The 23,271-nt window shown below is 42.6% G+C and overlaps 1 protein-coding gene across 8 annotated transcripts in view; it reads right to left on the reverse strand.

Moving 5' to 3' along the window:
* The window catches only part of PDE1C (phosphodiesterase 1C), a 572,342-nt gene extending 551,309 nt beyond the window's left edge, over positions 1–21,033 (reverse strand). For 5 of the 8 annotated variants that reach the window (XR_012512203.1, XR_012512204.1, XM_074379661.1 and 2 more), the window contains exon 1: positions 20,370–20,968. Coding sequence is in view for 5 of the 8 variants with exons in the window: in XM_074379661.1 (XP_074235762.1) it covers positions 20,370–20,454 (85 nt within the window). In the remaining 3 variants the exon portion in view is untranslated. Of the gene's footprint in view, positions 1–20,369 lie in introns of all 8 variants that reach the window. The other 3 variants (XR_012512205.1, XM_003935193.4, XM_074379665.1) reach the window with 3 other exon arrangements.
* Positions 21,034–23,271: the final 2,238 nt, after the last annotated feature.

The following is a 23,271-nucleotide window of genomic DNA, read 5'->3' on the forward strand; positions in this document are numbered from 1 at the left end:
ATGATTTGGCTGTTTGTCTGTTATTGGTGTATAGGAATGCTTATGATTTTTGCGCATTGATTTTATATCCTGAGACTTTGCTGAAGTTGCTTATCAGCTTTAAAAGATTTGGGGCTGAGATGATGGGATTTTCTAAATATACAATCATGTCATCTGCAAACAGAGACAATTTGACTTCCTCTCCTCCTGTTTGAATACACTTTATTTCTTTCTCTTACCTGATTGCCCCAGCCAGAACTTCCAACACTATGTTAAATAGGAATGGTGAGAAAGGGCATCCTTGTGCCAGTTTTCAAAGGGAATGCTTCCAGCTTTTGCCCATTCAGTATGATATTGGCTGTGGGTGTGCCATAAATAGCTCTTACTATTTTGAGATATGTTCCATCAATACCTAGTTTATTGAAAGTTTTTTTTAGCATGAATGAGGTGTTGAATTTTATCAAAGGCCTTTTCTGCTTCTATTGAGATAATCAGGTGGATTTTGTCATTGGTTCTGTTTATGTGATGGATTACCTGTATTGACTTGAGTATGTTGAACCAGCTCTGCATCCCAGGGATGAAACCGACTTGATTGTGCTGGGTGAGCTTTTCGATGTGCTGCTGAATTTGGTTTGCCAGTATTTTACTGAGGATTTTCTCACTGATGTTTATCAGGAATATTGGCCTGAAAGTTTTTTTGTGTGTGTCTCTGCCAGGTTTTGGTATCAGGATGATGCTGGCCTCATAAAATGAGTTAAAGAGGAGTCCCTCTTTTTCTATTGTTTGGAATAGTTTCAGAAGGAATGGCACCAGCTTTTCTTGGTGCCAGTAGAATTTGCTGTGAATTCATCTGTTCCTGGGGTGTTTTTTTGTTTATTTGTTTTTGGTTGGTAGGCTATTAATTACTGCCTCAACTTCAGAACTTGTTTCAATAAAGCTGTTCTAAAAACCAAACTCAAATATAAAAACTGATCAAATAGAAAAGCCAATATCAAACACATTAATGTAGCCTAAGAAGTAGGCAGGATGACAGTGTGATCAACACTTTATCACCAGAGGTGCCATTTCACACATGTCTCTTACAATCTGAAAAGACTGATTAAAGAACAAAAGAACATTTTTGAAAAATTAAAAATAACCACCAATAGAATATATATGTCTTTCAAACATTAGAAAAGATCAAAGGTAAATAAAATATAGCCCAGAGAGGAAGGATACGGAAAGTTCAGTCAACAGATACAAAGTTGCACTTACGAGGAGTAAGTCCTGGTGTTTTATTGCACAGTACGGTGACTGTGGTTAACAATAATGTATTGTATATTTCAAATAGCTAGGCAAGAGGATGCTGAATGTTCTCACCACAAAGAAAGGATCAATGTTTGAGGTGAAAGATTTGCTAATTACCCTGATTTGATCATTATACAACATATACATGCATTGAAATATGAGATTGTACCCCATAAATATGTACAATTATTTGTCAATTAAAAATAAAACTAAACTTAAAATAAAATATAATCTATATACCAAAAAAGAAAACATAAAGAGAAACACACCATTTTTAAAGTAGAAAACACTGATAAGCCCAAAATAAGAGCAAATATAATAATTATATTAATCTCCTCTATTAAAAATTTTGAAACTATAAACTTGGGTCAAAAAAACAAAATAGTGTACCTAAAACAAAATAAAATAAACATATAAGGGCAAAAGCCTAATTTCTTGGTCTGATGAAAAGTATAAACATTTTGAACAAAGAATTTCATTTAAATGATTACTCAACTTCATGTTTATTGCAACAGAAAGGTGACCATGACATATTTGTAAGTGGAAAAAAATGTAGACTACACAAACGTATGCAAAGAATGATCCTATGGCAAATTGTGAATGTGTATGTTCATGTGCACGCACACCCAACAGAATGTATAAAAGGGATTCACAATTTGGGGAGATTTTAATGCTTTCGTCTGGTTGAGTTTTTAACAATGAGAATATAATATGTTCATACACACAGATACACAAGATATTGTAAATTTGTGGAAAGGCAGAGGTAAATACCATCTAGTGGTACTTATCCAATAATTTTATATTGGAAAACAATAAAATTGATAGTGAATATATAATTCTCATAAATTCCATGAAACAAGGTACAATTTACCAAAACATATTTAAATCAAAAACTGAACTACGAGACCAAAAACTGAAATATGAGAAGAAATTTACAAGAACATATTATATTAGGATAACTCTTTTTTTATAATACTTTAAGTTCTGGGGTACATGTGCAGAACATGCAGGTCTGTTACATAGGTATACGTATGCCATGGTGGTTTGCTGCATCCATCACCCTGTCAGTGACATTAGGTATTTCTCCTAATGCTATCCCTCCCCTAACTCCCCAACCCTCAACAGGCCCTGGTATGTGATATTCCCCTTCCTGTGTCCATGTGTTCTCATTGTTGAACACCCACTTATGAGTGAGAACATGTGGTGTTTGGTTTTCTGTTCTTGTGTCAGTTTGCTGAGGATGATGGTTTCCAGCTTTATCCATGTCCCTGCAAAAGACATGAGCTCATCCTTCTTTATGGCTGCATAGTATTCTATGGTGTATATGTGCTACATTTTCTTTATCCAGTCTATTATTGACGGGCATTTGGGTTGGTTCCAAGTCTTTGCTATTGTAAACAGTTAGAATGGCAATCATTAAAAAATCAGGAGACAACAGATGCTGGAGAGTATGTGGAGAAACAGAAACACTTTTACACTGTTGGTGGAAGTGTAAATTAGTTCAATCATTATGGAAGACAGAGTGGCAATTACTCATGGATCTAGAAATAGGATAACTCTTTAACAAAAATATCATCTTCATTTGGTCAAACAGCCAAAAAATAGAGAAGGAGCTAAATAATTGTGTTAATATAATTACTAATCTAGATAATCAGTCTTGATTATACCATTACAATATAATTAGATTAATAAATACATTGGCAATATATATGAAAAGAGAATATGTACCCTATTTTTAGTGCCCATGAGACATGTACAAAAATTGATTTAGAATTAGACCACATAGAAAGTTGCAGTTATGCTCTTGAGTACAACCCTATCAAAAAGCCTAAGGATTTTCTAATGAACACTGTCACATTATAGCCGGGCGTGGCAGTTAACACCTTTGATCCCAGCACTTTGGGAGGCCAAGGCAGGTGGCTCACGAGGTCAGGAGTTCAAGACTAGCCTGACCAACATGGTGAAACCCCATCTCTACTAAAAATACAAAATTAGCCCAGCGTGGTGGCACATGCCTGTAGTCCCAGATACTCAGGAGGCTGAGGCAGGAGAATCACTTGAACCTGGGAGGTGGAGGTTGCAGTGAGCCAAGATAGCACCACTGCACTACGGCCTGGGTGATGGAGTGAGACCCCATCTCAAAAAAAAAAAAAAAGAAGTTCACATGAAGGCTTTTGATTTCTTTTGAAGCCGAATTCACCAAGCATTGTTTTGTAAAAAAGGAAAAAAAGAAAAAAGAAAAAAAAAAGAAAACGGTCACATTTAAAGTTAATCAAGAATTAAAATGAACAAAAATAAAGTGGGCAAAGTCACTGCTTTGGGAAGTCTAGGCAGGAGGATTGCTTAAGGCCAGAACTCGAGAGCAGCCTCAGCTACATAGCAAGACTGTCTCCACAAAAATTTAAAAATTATCAGAGTGTGGTGTTGCACACTGGTAGTCCTAGCTACCTGAGAGCCTGAGGCAGGAGGATCACTAGAGGAAAGATGTTTGAGGCTACCATGAGCTATGATCACACCACTGCACTTCAGACTGGGCAACAGAGTGAGATTTTATCTCTAAAAAAATGTAAAATAAAAAGGAAATTGCAAAAGCAGACCCAAATATGCCTGTGTGTGTAATATTAGTAATTATTAATGTTTTAAATCAGTGCAGAAAAAAGTGGATAAATTGAGGACAAGAAACAAAATTAAATCTCTACCTTATTAAAAAATAAATTTTAGATGAAGGATTTTAAATGTAAAAACAAAACTATAAAGTACTAGAAGAAAACATTGATGCATATTTTTTAAATCTCTTCAATGTTTTTCTAAACATGAATCATAAATGAATAAAACTGACTGTCTTATTTAAGAATTTAACATCTCAACATAAACAATGTTAAAAGGCATATTTGCAAACTGTGAAAATTATTTGCAACAAATATCACAAAGGCTGAATAGCCTTAATTTTAATTTTTTATTTTAATATGTAAAAGGTCATATAAATGAAAGGAAGTCAGGCCAGATGTGGTGGCTCACACCTGTAATCCTAGCACTTTGAGAGGCTGAGGCAGAGGGATTACTTGAGCCCAGGAGTTCAACGCTGCAGTGAGCCAAGATGATACCACCACACTCTGGGCAACAGAGTGAGACCTTGACAAAAAAAAAAAAAAAAAAAAAAAAAAAAATTAAACTAAAGGAAACACCCCAATAGAAAAACTAGTGAAAGGCAGCGATGTGCTATTTATAAAAGAAATAAGTTGCATGCAGAGCACAAGTCTCTTTAAAGAAATATAGATGGTCCATTAACACATGAACAAAACAGTTTCAATCTCACAAATAGTCAAATAACAACAGTTATATCCAATTTTTTACTTGTCAAGTTATAACTCTTTAAAGGTTAAAATTCAGTGTTCATAACATCAAACTCACACTTCACATTGGGAATTGTAAACTAGTAAGGCACTGGAGGGTGGGAGGGGTTTACAATGTACATTTCAAATGCATCAAATATATTCAATTCTTTCTACTCAACAACTCCTAAGGCAGAAAGGATTTATAAAGATGTAGAGACAATGATAGTTATTGTAATGTTATTTGTGGCAGCAAAAAAGCAGAAAGAATTTAAAACACCCACCAATAGAGGATCAGCTAAATAAATCATGACACCTTAAAGAAATGTGAAGAAGAATATTGATATGAAAAGGTATTAATTAGATATTGTTAGATGTGGGAAAAAAATTAACTACAATACAGTAATGGTCTCATATTTTAAAAAATAATAATAATGTACCTATATACATTCATTAAGCAAAAACTTCTTTTGTTCAGGAAGATATTCACCAAATATTAATAGTGGTTCTCTCTACACACTGATAGGAAAGGTAGGATTTTTGTGTTCTTTTTGCCAATCTCTATTTTATAAATTTTTCCACAATCATGTTTAACTTGCACAATAATTGTTAGAATAGTAACAATGGTAGTAGTAGCATGCTGAAATTAAGCTTTTTCTCTTTTTAAAGAGCATTGGCATGCTGGCGCTTGTTCTTCTTAGCATGAGCGAGCACCATGAATCCACATTAAAAGAAAGATGTAGCTTGCCGTCACCCTGAGGGACACTTTCAGTGGGATGATTACAGCTGCTATGACAACAAGGGGAGGATGTGATGTCACATAATGATCCAGTGACTTCGACATTGCTGTCCCAATGCAGAGCGCTTGCTGCCAGCTGGAAATCCAGCAGAGACCTCATTAAGGGCATCTGTTCAGTAATTACTACAAGTTTCCCTTCATCACGCACCCAACTTTGAAAACAACCCTACCACAGAACTCATTCCTGATTCGCAGAGGGCTTTAATCTTCCATTTTTGTAGCACTCAGACCGACTGCCACCAGAGAACCGGCATCAAGTTTTGGCACAGTCGATAAACACTACCTTGATCAACAGGGACCAGGAGGGAGGACAGGACACATCCAGAGGACGTTTATTGACGCCAATATAGACTAGAGCCTCAAGCTGTTTAACTAAGGCATCTTATTTTGCATCCCCCTAGAACATTTAAATATTATAATTTCCATTACAGAAAATCTAATACACCTCGAACCCATAGAAAAGAAGGGCAAATAGGAGCGACTACACAGCAAGCTGGAGAATCAGTTGCAAAATATGCGTAATAAATTCTCCCACAATGAATATGAAATTCCCAAGACCCTATTCACATGGTACCAGCACCTGTGCTCTGCACAGAATAGGGGCAAACTGCTATGGTGGAAGGAGCCAGACAAAACTAGTTTCGAGTCCCAGCTCTATTCCTTAACCTCCTAAGCCTCTGTTTCCTCGCCTCTAAACTGAGAATAATAATGAGTCAAAAGAGTTGGAAAATTAAGCATAAAACTCAAAGCCTAGTATCTAGTATTCCGAAAGAAGTTAGTTCCCCTTGAAAAGTTTCACGGAAAACTAGACAGATATGTCAATGAATTGCTTGCTTCCTTATTAAGCCTTGACTAACGCAAGGAGTCTCCTAACTGCCCTCTCTCTCGACACACCTACTGCTATTATCATGCTCACATATCACACTGTTCTTATACGTGGTGTTTTGTCTGGCTAGAATGTTTCCAAAATTTCTCCCCTGCCCATCCCATCCCCAGCCTCATCCAGCTCAGCGATTCCTAAACAAGGTACACAGCAGATCACTTAGCTTTCTAAAAATGCACATGCCAGGCCGGGCACAGCAGCTCACGCCTATAATCCCAGCACTTTGGAAGGCCACAGTGGGTGGATCACCTGAGGTCAGTTCAAGACCAGCCTGGCCAACATGGTGAAACCCCATCTCTACAAAAATACAAAAATTATCCAGGCATGATGGCAGGTACCTGTAATTCCAGCTACTTGGGAGGACAAGGCAGGAGAATACCTTGAACCCTGGAGGCGAAGATTGCAGTGAGCCAAGATCGTGCCACTGCACTCCAGCCTGAGCAACAGTGTGACTCCATCTCAAAAATAATAATAAATTAAAATGCATATGCCAGGTCCAATGCACAATTATGAGATTGGAATCTTTGGAGCATGGGAGTCCAGAAATCCTTAACAAACTCTCCATTTGGTTCTTATGCAGCCAGCCCTGTTGCTGCAGTGTTTGAGAACCACTGACATGGCTCATTCCTACTTTTTTAAAATCCCATTCAAGAACTCTCATACATAGCTGGTGGAATCATAAAACGGTGCAGACACTTTGGAAAAGTTTGACAGTTCCCTAAAGGTTACAAAATAATTTACCATACACTCCAACAATTCCACTCCTAACAATCTACCCAAGAGACTGAAAACATATGTCCACACAAAGACATGTATGTAAATATTTATAACAGCATTATTCGTAATAACCAAAAACTGGAAACAACCTGTATTCAACAATTAGTGAATGGACAAATAAATGTATATGTTCATATAATGGAATATTATTCAAAATAAAACAGAATGAAGTCCTTACACATGGTGATGATTGCACAACTGTAAATTCACTAAAACTTGTTGAACTGTACCCTTAAAATGGGTAAATTTCATGGTATGTAGATTACATCTCAATAAAGCTGAAGGAAAGGAAAGGAAAAGGAGCAGGAAGGAAGAACAGTGAAAGGAAGGAAGGGTAAAGAAGAAAGGAGGAGGGAGGGAGGGAGAGAATTAAGGGAGGGAAGTGTTATGGGGAGAGGGGTGGGGAGGGGAGGGAAGGAGAGAGGAGAGGGGGAGGGGAGATAAAGCAAGAGTGGGAAAAACTGAGTCTAAGCCTTTGCCAACCCCTCCCCCTGTGTTATCATCACCCTTTATAAATCCCCCAAACAGCACTTGGCCTCAGCATGTTACTTGTCAGTATCAGTCTCCCCACAAGCCCACATGTTTTCAAGGATGAGAAAATTCTTTAATATCTCCCTATACTTGCAGGAAGATCAGTAGGCCCTCAACTAATGTTTGTAAGAGAATGTAGGAAGGAATGAGTGGCTGATGGAGCTTTCTGCTGAAACACACTGTAAGAAATATTCTATCTCTAAGAACTTAATACCCAGTTTCCCTCTTATAAAGTCATAAATCCTCTCATTGGGATGCTAAAAGGAGATGATAGATGTCCAAAAGTGCTTTGGATTTTTACCCAAGGCATGTCCCACAGGTGTAAGAAGGGCACTTCCTCTGACATCTCCCATGCAAAGTCAAGCTCCCACATCAGCACTGTAGCATCAGATTCAAACCCAGATCTCTCCACTTCACTGGATAAGTATCTCAGTTTCCTCATTCAAAAATGAGAAATTAAATGAGCTACTGCTTACAAAGCCCTTAGAACAGCATCTGGCATACAGCAAATGCGCAAATACAAAGAAAGTAGAAGTATACATGGTGTGTGGGAAGAAGTATACATGGTGTGTGGAAGGTGTGTTTGTATATAAAATATGTGTGCATATAATTCGTCAGACACCTTTGCCAAAATAGGTCATACCGTGAAATACTCAGAAAAGTTTCACTTGCCTCATAGGGCATTCAGGATTAGGGAAGCTGATACAAACACAAAAGAAAGCCTAGGCACTAAATTATAGAGAGGAATAGATCTGACTAATTTAAAATATCCATATATACAATTAAGTTTTTTTTTTTTTTTTGAGACCGAGTTTCGCTCTTGTTACCCAGGCTGGAGTGCAATGGTGCGATCTTGGCTCACCGCAACCTCCGCCTCCTGGGTTCAAGCAATTCTCCTGCCTTAGCCTCCCGAGTAGCTGGGACTACAGGCATGCGCCACCATGCCCAGCTAATTTTTGTATTTTTAGTAGAGACAGGATTTCACCATGTTGACCAGGATGGTCTTGATCTCTTGACCTCGTGATCCACCTGCCTCAGTCTCCCAAAGTGCTGGGATTATAGGCATGAGCCACCGTACAATTAAGTTTTAAAAGCAGGTACTAGAACAATGTGTATGATCCCATTTAAATAGAACTAAAATAGACTATTACATGAACCAAGCATAGGATATTAACAGAGGTCATCTCTGGATAATGAGGTTTTCTTTCCTGAGTTCTGAAAATGAATATGGATCATTTTTATAGGCAAATAAGATTAATAATGCTATCTTCATTTTGTTAAAAAATGAATTAAGTAATTAGGAAAACTAAGACAGCCTCCAGCCCCCAAGGACCACCTACTGATCTGGCAGCCTAAAAGTTTGTCTGGTTTGTTTGGAAGAGAGAATTAATACCCAGAGGGATACAGGAAGGCCCAGATAGAAGGGAAGAATGCAGGCTGCACAGAAATGGCTAGTTACCACTAATACACAATAGCAAGAAAATTCAGCAAACTCTCATTAACTGATGCTCCACAGCATAGCCAGAGTGTGTTTTATAAACACAAATCTGATCTTGTCCCCTCTCCTTAAAATGGCCAACTACCTTCTATTGCTAGAGGGGAAAAGACCAAAATCCTCCAGTGGGCCTATAAGGCCTCACATAGTGAGAGCTCTGCTCACCTTCCAGCAACTTCTTAATACTTTCATAGCCCTCAACAGCCCAGCTCCTCCCTCCAGCCACATGGCCTCTGCACAGGCTGCCTGATCTACCTGGAGGCTCTCCCATCTCCTCCCCAACACTCTTCACCAGGGAAACTCATCACAACCCCCAGACAAATTAGATGCCCCTGCCAGGCATGACCGCTGCACCCTGGCCTTGCCGTCAGAGGACAGAGCACAGTTATACCAATGTCTGTGGGCCCCACTGGGCTGTCAACACCATGACACTGGGCTAGCTTGTTGCTCACATAGTATTCCTAGTGCCTAACACAATAGCTGCCATAAAGAATGCACTCCATAAAGACAGGCCAAGTGAGTGGTTATGGCTGTGCATAGGCAGGGCAGGCAGGGCACTGCAAGGTGTGAGTCCAGAGAAAAGCGAAAGCCAGGTCATGGAAGGCCCAAGGGCCCTACCTGGGAAGGTGGGCTTGATCCTGCATGCAATGGGAATCTCCCTGCTGGGTTTTAAATGGAAGGGCAGCAGGATCAAAAAGCCTACAGACTTTGAATACTAATTTCATGAGGTGAGGGAGGGAATCTGCTCAGGGAAAGGAATCTACAATGGCCTCCAGATTTCTAGTTTAGAATCCCAAGCTTTCAAACATGTAGCAACTAGCCGGGTGCAGTGACTCACACCTGTAATCACAACACTTTGGGAGGCCCAGGCAGACAGATGACTTGAGGTTAGTGGTTCGAGGCCAGCCTGGCCAACAGGCTGAAACCCTGTATCCCAGCTACTTGGGAGGCTGAGGCAGAAGAATCACTTGAACCCGGGAGGCAGAGGTTGCAGTAAGCCAAGATTGTGCCACTACACTCCAGCGTGGGCAACAGAGTGAGACTCCATTTAAAAAAAAAAAAAATGCAGAAACTAGATTGGAGTTACAGTTCTGAAACAAGTCACTCCAACTTCTTGGAGTACCAGTTTCTCTTTCTGTACAATGGAGCTGCTCATAGTTCTCTTTCAGGGAAATTGGTAGAATCAAATGAGCTGATGTTTGGCAAAGTCCTTCACCAACAGTCCTTCACCAACTGTCTTAAACAGTTGGCCTCACAGAGGATGCAGATTAGAAAGGAAGAAAATGCCTCCTGTTGGAAAATTGGGTTTCTGTGGGGCCCAGCAGATGGTTGGAATCTAGTCTGCCTCAAGTCCTGCTGGTTCCCTCTTTAAGAGGTGATGGATTCCCCTCCAATATTAACTAACTTGACAGAATTTGAAAAGTGAAAGTAACTTCCAACTATTAAAGATGAGTCACTAGATACAGTGGACCTTTCTGAGAAACTGTAAATTAATGACTTTAAAAAAGAAATCCATTCACTTTCCCACTCACTGCTTAAATCCTATTGTGTTAATATGTGATCCCTGGGCCCAAAGTCAGAGAAAAACAATGCCAGCTTTCTCCTGGGGCCTCTCAGAGAGATGAAACTGCCAAAGGGCTGGAGGATTCCCATACTTGTGATTACTGAGCAAACATCTAAGCCAGCAGAAATACCTTCAGGTTTGGCATGAACTAAGGAAAAGAAAAGGGAAGGGAAAGGAATCAATATTTTTATAAGCACCTGCAATTGTCATTACTGGTCTAGAACTTTACATATGTTACGTCATATGTAAATATTATTATTCCTAGTTTACAAGTTTAAGAAACAAGATTTGGAAAGCTTAAAAAAAAAAAGTGGTCAGAGGCCAAGCATGGTGGCTCATGCCTGTAATCCCAAGACTTTGGGAGGCCAAAGCAGAAGGATCACTTGAGCCCATGAGTTGAAGACCAGCCTGAGCAACATAGCAAGACCCCATGTCTAAAATAAATTCGCTGTGTGTGGTGCTGCAAACCTGTAGCCCCAGCTACTTGGAAGGCTGAGGTATGAGGATCACTTGAGCCCAGGAGGTCAAGGCTGTAGCAAACCGTAATTGTACCACTGTTCTCCAGCCTGAGTGACAAAGCAAGACACTCTCTAAAAACTAAATAAATAAGTGACCAGATTCATAAATGGTGAACAAGACAACTTAGCAATTCATATTCTGGTTTGTCCAAGAATAAAGAAGGAATATTCTCTCCCCCATATATACTAAAAAATTTTAATTGAAATACTCTCTAAGAGCCAGTATGTCTGAGAAATGAAATATGTAATTCAGCAGGTCCAATACAGCAAAACCAAAAAAAAAAGAGAGAAAGAGAGGAAGGAAGGGAGGGAGGGAACAAATGAACCAGGAAAGAGCCCTATAGTTGAACTGCACTGTAACCATCACTTATTACTTTGACCTTGAACAAGTCCCTTCTTCATCGGTCTTATTTCAACTTGTGAAAGCTGAATTAGACTATCTATAACGCTGGTAGTTACTAGTCCATACAAGTCCAGAAGGGATTTCTTCTCCTGTTCTCCAAGCCCATGGAATAATTCCTGATCCACTCTATGAAGTTACCAAGAAGAGAGAAAGCACAGCCATTTGGGGAAGCAAAGAGAAAGTCAGCAAATCAATTCCTGCAATATGGTTTATTCTCAAACTCTGGCAGCAACACATGTGACCTAATACTCAAGGGCAGAGTCTTGAGTGCTTTGGACCTTTGTCCAGGAGATACTGCCCTCCATCAAGTAAAAACCAACTTTTAGCAACACTGCTTCCAAGCCTGCCCAGGGTCCCCTGGGGAAGGCCTGGTTCTCAGGCCAAGGTCCCAACACACTCCAGTGCCTGTCTGCCAGCAGCAAAGGAAGTGCCAACCAGCTCACCCCAAAGCAGCTGGCACCAATTACCCCAACCCAGCTGAAAGCACCCGGCTTGGCTGAGACAGGCACTCCAGATCCCTGGCCTGGTCGGAAATCCTACCCTAAAACAAAGACAGCCTTGCAACCATGCCAGGATGCTACATAAGTGGCTGGTAGAGGGTTGGTGGAAGCAGCCAGAGGCAGGCGGGTGAGCACCATCCAGGGAAGCAGCTGTGGGTCTGGGAGTCTTGCCCACACCCTGATTTCGGAGTCTCTCCACCATCACAGCCAATAGCTACCAATTAACAAGCACCCAGAGTGCACTGGGTTCCCACATTCCTCATCCTTTTGAACCCTTCCAACAATGCAACCAAGAAAGAATTGCCATCCCCATTTATTAATGAAGGCCCCAAGGCTCACAGAGGTGAATGATCGCTCCCACAGCCACAGGGACAGGAAGTGCCAAAACTGGGTCTAGAGCACAGACCTTCTGTATCACTTGCCTTTCCACCCAGCATCCTGGCCTAGGAGGGCTAACATCCTAACAAGAGCCTGGCAGCTAGGGACTCGCTTTGCAAAACCATCACAAGTGACACACTAAATCCTGAAGATGGTTAACCAGCTGAGGCAATGGGGACACCTGGAGCCATCAAGAACAACCGTAAAGCATCAAGAGATCATAACCCAAAGCCACAAAAGTGAAGCACTTGAAAAATGCCAATTTTGAACAACAGAAAGCAGAAGACAAAGCCATCCTTAAAGTTTTTCAAACAATAGTATATGGCAATTGGGTCCAGGACTCAGAGTTGGATATTATTATTTTCAAGTTAATTATATTATGAAAATATCGTATAATGGATATAAACTATAAATATATAATAATGAAAACATTTCTATAGAACTTACTTTGTACCAAGTGCTGTTCTGAGTGCTTGATGTATTTTAACTCATTCGATCCTCTAACAACCTAGGAGGTAGGTAATATAATTATCTACTTTTAACAGATGAGTATTTGAAATACAGAGAGGCTAAGTAACTTGTCCAAAATTACACAGTTAATAAACTGTGCAGCCAAAATTCAACCAAGGCAGTCAAACTCCAGAATCCACAATCTTAACCTCTGCACAGACTGCCACTCAAGTCCAACAAGCATTTCTCAAGCAGGCTCCATGCTAGATGCGTCCGTATCTATTATTAGTCTATTATTCATTCTTACATTTATTCTTCATAACAAATCTAGTAGCATGAATTGAAGTCATAAAGGTTACACATCACATCAAAATGAAGCTAACCCTGCAGGCACTCAGAAACACTTGGAGATCTCCAGCTAGTCCCCATTTCCCACTGGAATTTGATAGTCAGCATATAGGTGAAATAGCTGGAAGGCCCAGGAAGCAACACATGGACTTGCCTTTGGTCCTTTCTTGAGTTTAGCTCAATGGTTATTAAACTTCACTGTAAGTAAGAAAACTGTACAATGCTATATACACAAAGCCTGGTATACTTACTTCATGAATAATTTCACCTATGAGCTCTTAACTAGTGCTGCACACAATTTGCCTCCTCTTTGCTCTGAGCTCTGCAAAGCATCCATCACTACAAATCCCCTGTGTACCTCCCTTGGCCATTTCCCTGCACCTCACCTCCTCTGGGAAGGCCAGGGTCAGGACTCAAAGCTCACCTCTTCTAGGAGGGGCAGGAATCGCAGAGGTTTCCTTACTTAACCAGTTTGGTTGCAGATGGAGAAACTGAGGCCCATGTTAAGTGTCTTATCCAGTATCAAAGAACAAGTTAGTTAAGGGGCTAACCCCATCTCCTAATTCTGAGTCCACCATGTGTTTTCCAGTACTCTGTGTTTTTCTCAGCCGTGGTTCCCCACCTTTCCATAGCGTCTAGTTCAGTGTTATGTTCAGCAAGTATTTATTAACCTACCAATAATAACAGTTGACAATTTTGAATGCCTTGACTTTGCCAGGCCCTGTACTAGAAGCTAGAGTTCCATTATGACTTTCATGGGCCCTAGTAACTTTTGGTTTTGTGGGTCCCTTCTCCCATAAAAAATAATCTTTAAAATTTTAAAATATACTTTAGGATTGCATTGAAATGAAGAATATAGTAATGTTAAATTTTCTTAACTTTTTTATGATTTGTTGAGATAAGAACACTTAACATAAAATCTACCCACTTACCAAATTTTTAAATGTAGGATGTACTGCAGATCTTTAGAGCTTGACAGAAACTTTATGAAGTAAGATATTTTATTCAATCTAAAAGTCTATTTTGTCCTTTGATTTAAAAAAATTAAAATATTTTCAGAATCCTAAAAATATTGCAGTCAGAGCACTATGTTACTGTGCCCAGTGGATAAATCAGCCCTACTAAGTGTTCTAATTGCACTATCTGATTAGATTTCCCACCTAGTATGGTAAATACTATTTATTATGTCCATTTTACAGCTTAGGAGTCTTAACATTAGCCATGAAATGCCACCTCTCTCAGATCACAATGGGTTCTGGATCTGAACCACAAGTGTCTAACTCCAGAGACTGTCACATTCTGGACTCTACTCAGTACAATTTACTCATCCTGGTCCCTTCCTTCTGCTGTGTTCTAGGCTGATCTCAAAACCAAGCTCAGGATTGCCATTCCTTCGTTGCTATTCTCCCCACCACTCCCGACTTCCCCATGGCCCCAGGTGGACCCTGTCCAGGTCTGTGGAGGCTGAATAGACATGCCAGGCACACTGTGTGGCTCCGGAAGGTGCAGCGGCCTATGCGAGGGCAGCAGGGTGCCCAGTGCCCACTTGACTCTTAATCTCATCTGGTGTAAGAGGCCAGCACAGTTGTACAGGACATCCTGGCTGCCCACCCACAGAGTGCAGCCACAGACCCTCGGGATCACACCACTGATGCTTACCCACTCCCAGCCAGCACCAGCTCTACTCACAGTATGATTTTAGGCAAAGGGAAGGGACATTGAGCAGACACCCACAGTGTGACAGCCAGGTACTGTGCATGGCACTCCACTCCCCTGGCCATGGTTTACCAACAAGGAAGGTGTTACTACCTCCATTTATTCAAAGAAGAAAACTGAGGCTGAGAGAAGCTAAAAATGACTCACCTGATGGGCATGATCAATCAATGTGTGACTCCAAAGCCCAGGGTTTCCCACAGCAAACGTAACTTTTCAGCTGGCCCCCTAAAAGTGTGTACTGTGTTTGCTGACAATGACAACTCCATTGTGAGAGCTCCTCAGGCTGAAGACAGGCTGCTCTTGGTAGAAGTCCAAATGCTATGAAGAGGCATACACCGGTTTGAACCAGGATTGACTCTCCCTAAGCAAGAAGCATCTGGAGGGCATTTTAGAGTTAAAGAGGAATAGCTTCGTGCATAACTTCACTCAATCCTCACCACAGTGCCATAACTAAGGATCTTACTCCCCATTTTACAGGTGACCAAACTGAGGCTCAGAGATCATGTGATTTGCCCAAGGTGCAGAATGGAAGAGGATGAACAGCGGAGCAGAGGCCACAAGCCTCCGTTTGCAGATTCCTCTTCTCACTCTTCCCTGCTGCACCTGACTCAGGCTCTGTGTGAGTGAGGGAATTAGGTCCATGGGCACTGGGAGGTCGCCATAGAATATTTTACCTGGGACCCTTATTGGGTTCTTAGCTCCTCACCATCATTCCCAACCAGGTGTAAAAGGTCCAACATTCTTGCTTCCACCCAGACAGACAGACGCGCAGGCAGATGGAAGGCAAACAAGACACAGCTGAGAGAGCACAGGGACCAGTCTGGGCAAGAAAGTCCTCAGCCATATGGCCCAGGGGAGGCCAGGGGCCTCTCTGCCTGGGCTGGAGAGTGGGCCACACCCCCAGAGCAGGCAGCCAAATCACCCAGGCCTCGGCCACCCACAGATCACTGCCTGCCCAGATCCCCTCTAAGAGGAACATCCAACAGCAAACCTCCTTTCAGCTTCACCTCTGTACCCTGCTGTCCAAAGGTACCCCCACTCCCAGCCCCTCAAGCCTCCAATTGTTGTCAGGGGCTTCTTGTTTTTCCTCCCCTGGGACAACCCAAGGAGAGAAACACAGGGCAGAAGAGCCAGTGGCTGCTGCTACAGGAAACACATCTCTGTTAGCAACACCTCTTCAGTACAGGCCCAGAATTTTCCACAACACCAATAGGTTCATTTTTGAAGGAAGCAGACTCTTTGACATTCACTCCGCCAACTTTACATCCCTCTGAGCCTCTGGTTTCACCCACCTCCTTCTGACACCACGCAGGTCATCACCTAGGGAAGGAGGGATATCATGGGCCCTCCCTCAGCCCCATTTTCCCATCTGTAAAATGAAGGGGGAGAAGCATGAAGAGGGAGCGAGTGGGGCCCACTCAGGGGATTTTTTTTAAAATGTGCTTTTGTTTTTGGCAGACATACATCACTTTGAGGGGGAGGTGTTTGTTTGTATTTCAGGCAGCCTTCTGGAGAAAGCAGGAATCTGTGAATGACTTAATACAAACCCAAATAGACATCCAAACTCCAGAAGGAAAGTTCTTCTGAAATACAAGGTACTGCACCTACGCACCAGAATCATTCACTTCATATGCAAATGTTCCTTCCCAAGTACTACCTCACCAGAGTCAACTTACACTGGCATTTCTACATGCGGCCTTCAATTAATGCTCATCAAGATGATCACTTGCTGCAGTCATAAGTTCAATGGTTTCCCAGGGATGGAACTTTCAAAGCACCAGCGCTTCTGGATGTGGCACATGTTCAGTCTCATAGACTTGTTTCCAAGACCTCTTGACCACATACCCATTTCATGACCTGAGAAAATTATATAAAGAGGATGCAAAACCATTTGCCCTGGGACAGGGAAGCCTGGGACTGAGGGAACACGGTGAGAGGCAGATTAAGCTTGTTTCTTCTAACTGATCTTCCTCCAGGGAGCAGCAACTCTGTCCCACCTGCACCAATGGTCCCATCTCTTTCTGGTTTTGCTCCAGCCTGGCTGGTTAAGCAGAACTGACAAACTCCCAGATCTCTCTGCTGCAGAATGATGGATTCGTCCCAAGGCTCCAACAGAAATAAAGTCCACTGTGGCAGGCGGCATGATGTGTGGGACAAACCTCAGGCTGAGGGGTCAGGGCAGATGTGGTTTAAACCTAACTCTGCCACCTCCCAGCTGTATGTCTTCTGGCAAATTACTTCCTCTGGAGTCTTGAGAGTTTATTCTCCTAAAACAAGGGTCATAACAGCTACCTTTTAGAGCTGCTGAAACGATGCTGGTGGGAGTAGAAGCTGTCTTGTCACAAGGCAATTGAGTAATACGTTTTAAAGTTCCTAAAAATGTTCATACTCTTGGACTAAGCAATTAAGCTTCTAAAAGGTTATCTTTAAAAAGTACTCATGGATGGCCCAGCGCGGTGGCTCACACCTGTAATCCCAGCACTTTGGGAGGCCAAGGCAAGCGGATCACTGGAGGTTAGGAGTTCAAGACCAGCCTGACCAACACAGTAAAACCCCATCTCCACTAAAAATACAAAAATTAGCTGGGCATGGTGGTGGGCACCTGTAATTCCAGCTACTCAGGAGGCTGAGGAGGAGAATTGCTTGAACCTGGTAGGCAGAGGTTGTGGGGAGCCGAGACTGCACCACTGCACTCCGACCTGGGCAAGTTTTTATTTATTTATTTATTTATTTGAGACAGAGCATGACTCTCTCAAATAAATAAATAAATAAAAAACTTTTTAAAATAAAAGGACTCATGCATATACCCAAAGATTTCATTTTTTAATCACTGTTTATTATGGTGACAATTAAAAGTAACCTAAATAGCCAACAATAGGAAGTTGATTTTTAAAATATATATAGCATGAGACAAAACTAATCAGGTTTTTTTTAAGTAACATATTTTTCAAACATTATTTTATTTTGTAAAAAAAAATGCACGTGTTGGAAGTATATAGAAGAAATATTAATATTTAGCATTGGATGATAAAATGACAGTCGATTCTCTTTCTTCCATTTTTATTATTGTATTTTCTTCTAAACTTGCCTAAAATTTCTTAAATGTCTCTCTAGCACTTACTAATTTCTACTTTTTAAAATGGTTATATATGAACATATCACATCACTCCAAGAATACAAATTCCTTGAACACAGATTCTAAGTCTGATTTACCTTCATAAACTCCCCATGATATTCGCTTAGTGCCTTGAATAATTATAATTACTATTTATTGAATGTTTGCCATGTGGCAGGCATTGTGCTAAGTTGTTACTCTTAATACAAAAAATTGAATAAATGTTTGTGGAAAGGGGGAGGGGAAGCAGAATTTGAAAGAAGCGAATGAATACATTCTCAATAATCTTAAATAAGCTGGCAGCTATCTCTCACCTGGAATCGATCAGCTCATTCTTAGGGTCTCTTCTGACACCAGACCATACCAATCTACTAGACCATCTCTTCTAACAGGGAGGGAAAATATCAGGTGGAGGAGGACTGCAGTATGATCCTGGATTTTAGAAAGCCACACTTTGGAGGATAAGATCTCATGAGAACACCCAGGTATAACTTTTGAGAATTTTCTTACCAGAGTCAAGAAAACCAATTTAACATGACAATGACCTATTAATGAAACACTTTTGATTTTGGCAACCTTTAATTCATTTCTACAAACACTCCACCTACCAACACCATTTGAGAAGGAAAGATAAATAAGCAGTCTCATCCTTAAGAAATTTTTAATGCAATGAGGACTACCAACAGGTGCCTAAATCACTGATTCAAGGCAGGGTGTGAGCTCCAACAGAGAACTCCGGGATGGAGGGGGTGCCAAGGGAGAAATTCTTTCTGATGGGGAAGGAGAGTGGAGGAAGTGGAAAGTGAGAGCCGGGATTTGAAGCACAGACAAGATTTCTCAATGCTGAGTTGGGAGAATGGCATTCCTGCCTGCGGGAACAGACTGGGCAAAGACTCAGAGGAGTGGGATTTGGTGCGTTTGGAGAAGGGCAAGTGTTCGCTCCATGCCCCAGAAACTTTGGGCTAATTCATTAAGAACAAAAGTGGCCCTGAGATGAGCTCCTTTTCTTGGTCTCTTCTTGCCCCTGGTATTTTCTCAATAACCATCCAAGCAGACACAGCCCACAAAAAGCAAAATAATCTACCCCCTCATTTTCAAAGGCTTTGGAATTCCGTTCAGATTAAGGCCACAGTAAACTTGAGTACTTCCAAAAGTAGAAGTCCGGGCAGCTCCTGCCTCTGTCCTGCTATTCTGCAAAGACTGACATCCAAAGAGCAGGCCTCCAGGAACTTGGGTTTTACTCACCTCCAAGGAAGATGTGGAGGCAATCCCTGACAAGTTGTTTCAAAACAGTCACAACATGGGGCAGAAGGCAGAAGTATCAAGAACCCAGCTCTTCAAATGCTAGACCTCCAGAGGGTCAACCCTGTGGTCCTGCTGCTCCCTGAGGGACCCCTCAACTCCCACCTTGTCCCCCTCTTCGTGAAGGGCTTGAGGAGGAAAGAAAGCAGGGGCCACTGGGAATCCCAAGGGCAGGAGCGGGAAACCGCACCTGCAGCTCAGAAACACCACAGCTTTTTCTCAAATACTTTCGGTAGCAGGACATATGATCACCCCTCCCTGCGTCCTCTCTGAGACTGAATTGGCCTCTTTTTCTGCTTTATATTTTCTGAATCTCTCTGTTCTCTTCTCTCTCTTCATGTGTTCCTTTTCCTTTGTTTCAACTTTTATAGAAACTATTGTTCACTCTCCCTCTCTCTCCCACCCTCTCTCCCTTCGATTCTCTCGGTCTCTGCCTCTCTCCGCCTCTCCTCTCTGGTTTCTGCCACTGTCTCCACATCCCTGTCTCTCCAATAGTCTGTCTCGGCGTCCGTCTCTGTATCTCTGGGATCTAGGTGTTTCTATCAGTGTCTCCGTGTCAGATGTTCCTGCCGCTCTGTCTGCCTCCCATGTCCACCTGTTCCTGTCGCTGTCTCCCTCTCTGTGCATTCCTATTTCCTCTCTCCATCGCGGCGTCTCCAGCCCTGTTCTACCCCTCCTTTCCACCGGCCTGCGTTATTAAAATCGCAGCCAGGAAACCGAGCAGTTCGGGGAGGTGCGATGCTGAAAACCAGCTTCCCCGAGACGCCGGGTGGGAGCCCGCGAAGGGTGCGGCGGGGACAGCCCAGGGCGCGGCTTCTGTCCCGACCCAGTACAGACCCCGTCGCCGCTCCCGGGGGCTCCCGCCTGGCCAGCACCCCCCGGCTCCAGCCCAACCCCTGAGCTCCCCCTGCCCGCTTAGAAAGGAGTTCTGGCCGCCACCCGAGAGGGTGTTAGCCCGAGCCAGGAGTCGGAGGGCGGTGGAAAGTTCTCACCGATGGTGAAGCTGTAGCCGTCGATGCTGAAAGTGGCGCTCCGGCATTTTTTGAAGCCCTCCTTCCTGCTGCTGGAGTCCGTCATGGCTCGGCCGGCCGGGCAGGGGCCTCGCTGCGCGGCCAGCGGCGTTCGGGGTGCCCCCGCGGCGGAGCGCGCAGCCCGGGGCTCGGCGGCGAATCCTCCCCCGGCCGCGCGGTGCTATCACTCTCAGCCCGGCAGCGCGCTGGAGACAGGCGCTGGGACCCAACGTCAACCGCTACAGCCCTAGGCGCTCGGCGGAGACGGGAGCCCTCGCGACTGCCCCATCTCCGAGCCGAGTTCCTGAAGCGGCGGGAGGAGTGTTAGGAAGGGAGGTCGCGCGCCCGAGCGCGTGGACTGGGCGGGGAGGTGGGCGTCGAGATCCCCGCCTGGCCACGCTGCTCTCCGCCGACCGCGGAGCCCGCGCGCCCCAGGCACGTCTGTTTTCCGCTTCAGCTTCTCCTTGCTTCTCTGGAGGCTGGGGGGATCTGGGGACACAAGGGAATGGCTGAATTGGCGTCGTGCGTCTTCTGGATATGTTTTTTCTCTGGCAGGCCGGGGAGCTTCCAGAAAGCACATCAACAGATGGAAACGCAAACCCCTTAGCCATCAAATGTTACCAAAGTTTACTCCAAACAAGGAAGTCGGGAAAAATCACCACGCCCACTTCCAGCCACTGTCCCCAGCACTGGCCTGGAGCCCATTGCCCCTGCCAGGAAAGTAACTGTCAAAGGCACCGGAGGGCCTAAGATGTGAAATGTACAATCGAATTAGAACTCGCCCCTTAGCATCCATTCCAAATAGCGTGTCACGTCCTTTCCAATTTGGGTTTGCTGAATGTGATAGACTCCTGGAATTTGCTGATGTGGAAGATATCTTACCAAGCCCACAGCTGATGCTCTTATTACAGGAGAAGAAACTGAGGCTGGGTGGGACTTAAGGAAAGTGCTACACAAGGAAGCGGAGGACTTTGGAGGCAGAAGTTTCTCTTTAGGACGATGCCAAGTTAGTCATTGGCCTTTCCAGTGCCTGAAATGACCGAGTCAGGCAAGGCTTATACTGGGAAAATTATTCCCACCGATCACAAGCAGTTATGGAGGATTTACATTTGCAGTCCTGTCGGGGGCTGCGGATGCCCAAGGGAAAAAAGACCAGAGTTGAGTCCCACAGAGGAGTCTACAGTATCACAGTGCAGAATGAGGGTTCTGTATAAGAATCAACCAGGTATATTCTAATTAATTAATTAGTTGACTTTAAAGGGTAATGGCTCCACATATCTTCAGAATCTAATGAAGATTAGAAACCTTTTCCCCCAAAAAAGCACACAGACACACGTGTACAGTATTCTACACACAACTTCGGGGGGGGGGGCCTATAAAACCCCCAAGCCTATTGGAACCCAGTTTAATGTGTGTCTCAGGAATCTTTTTCAATTTACCATATTTTTTGTGTGTGGTTTTCTTTTTAATTATCTTAAGTCTTATGATCACACATCATTTTTAAATTTCTGTGTATCTCCTCTACTTTAATCCTTTTAAGTTGGCAAAAGCACCATTCCCAATCACAAATACACAGCAGTTGTATAGTTTTGTTTCTGAATGGCTGTTTAAAGACAATCCTAAATTATAACTTAGTTTGACTTAGTAAAGAATCCAAGAGGGAAGTTTAATTGGCTACTATTTTAAAAGCATGTGACCTCATAGATCATCTATAAAATGTGTGAAGTGTTAAATAATTTTTGATATTACACATAAACCACACAAAATGCCTTTCAATAAGTAAAAGGAACCATTTTAAATAAGGGAATTCTCATTAGATTGGCATAGTTAAGGCCAAAAATATAAACTAGCCATTGCTACCCATTTATCTTCAACCCTTGCCTTTAAGAGGCAAATGAACACAAAACACAGGTGAATCTTGCTTGGTTCTGAGACAGTGAAGGAATTCCCCTCATATTTAAATATATTCACATAACCAGTTATATAAATCTAAATATAAAACCAGTCTCCAGTAAGTTTTAAGATGGCACTCACCATCTTTGCGAAAAATTTAGCATTACTAAGGAAGTCTAATCATATCTTTAGAAGGGGTAAACAGTGATAGAATTTACTAAATTGGAATTACTATTAAAATCCAAAAACTGAACATACTCATTTAACCACAAGCCAGTCTTAGTTTTAAATCAGGACTGCCCAACAAAATATTCTGTCAGTCATTCATGATGTAAATTCTGGCGTATGAGATCTATTAAAGTATGGTACACATAAAAAAGTCATGAGATATTTGTTTTGTAATAAATAAGGCAGTGGCCAATTATTACTCATTAGTAGCTTTTTTGAGATAAGCTATTAAGTTTTCCCTTTCTCCCTTTTTTTTTTTTTTTTTTTTGAGACGGAGTTTCGCTCTTGTTACCCAGACTGGAGTGCAATGGCGCAATCTCGGCTCACCGCAACCTCCGCCTCCTGGGCTCAGGCAATTCTCCTGCCTCAGCCTCCTGAGTAGCTGGGATTACAGGCACGCGCCACCATGCCCAGCTAGTTTTTTGTATTTTTAGTAGAGACGGGGTTTCACTATGTTGACCAGGATGGTCTCGATCTCTCGACCTCGTGATCCACCCGCCTCGGCCTCCCAAAGTGCTGGGATTACAGGCTTGAGCCACCGCGCCCGGCCCTCCCTTCTTCTTAATACCGACAAAGATCATTTTTGTTCCAGGGATATACTTCTTGGGATTCTCCAAATATTCCATCAGTGTATCCTCTCCCCAGATGATGCCTTTGTTCTTATTGGCTTCAGTGTAAGCGAATCCAGCGGCCTGACCTGTCTTCCGCCCAAAGAGACCATGGAGATTAGGTCCAGTCTTGTGCTTGCCTCCCTTTTCCACGG

This window comes from Saimiri boliviensis, chromosome 10 (genome assembly GCF_048565385.1).
Source record: "Saimiri boliviensis isolate mSaiBol1 chromosome 10, mSaiBol1.pri, whole genome shotgun sequence".
Classification (NCBI taxonomy): domain Eukaryota; kingdom Metazoa; phylum Chordata; class Mammalia; order Primates; family Cebidae; genus Saimiri; species Saimiri boliviensis.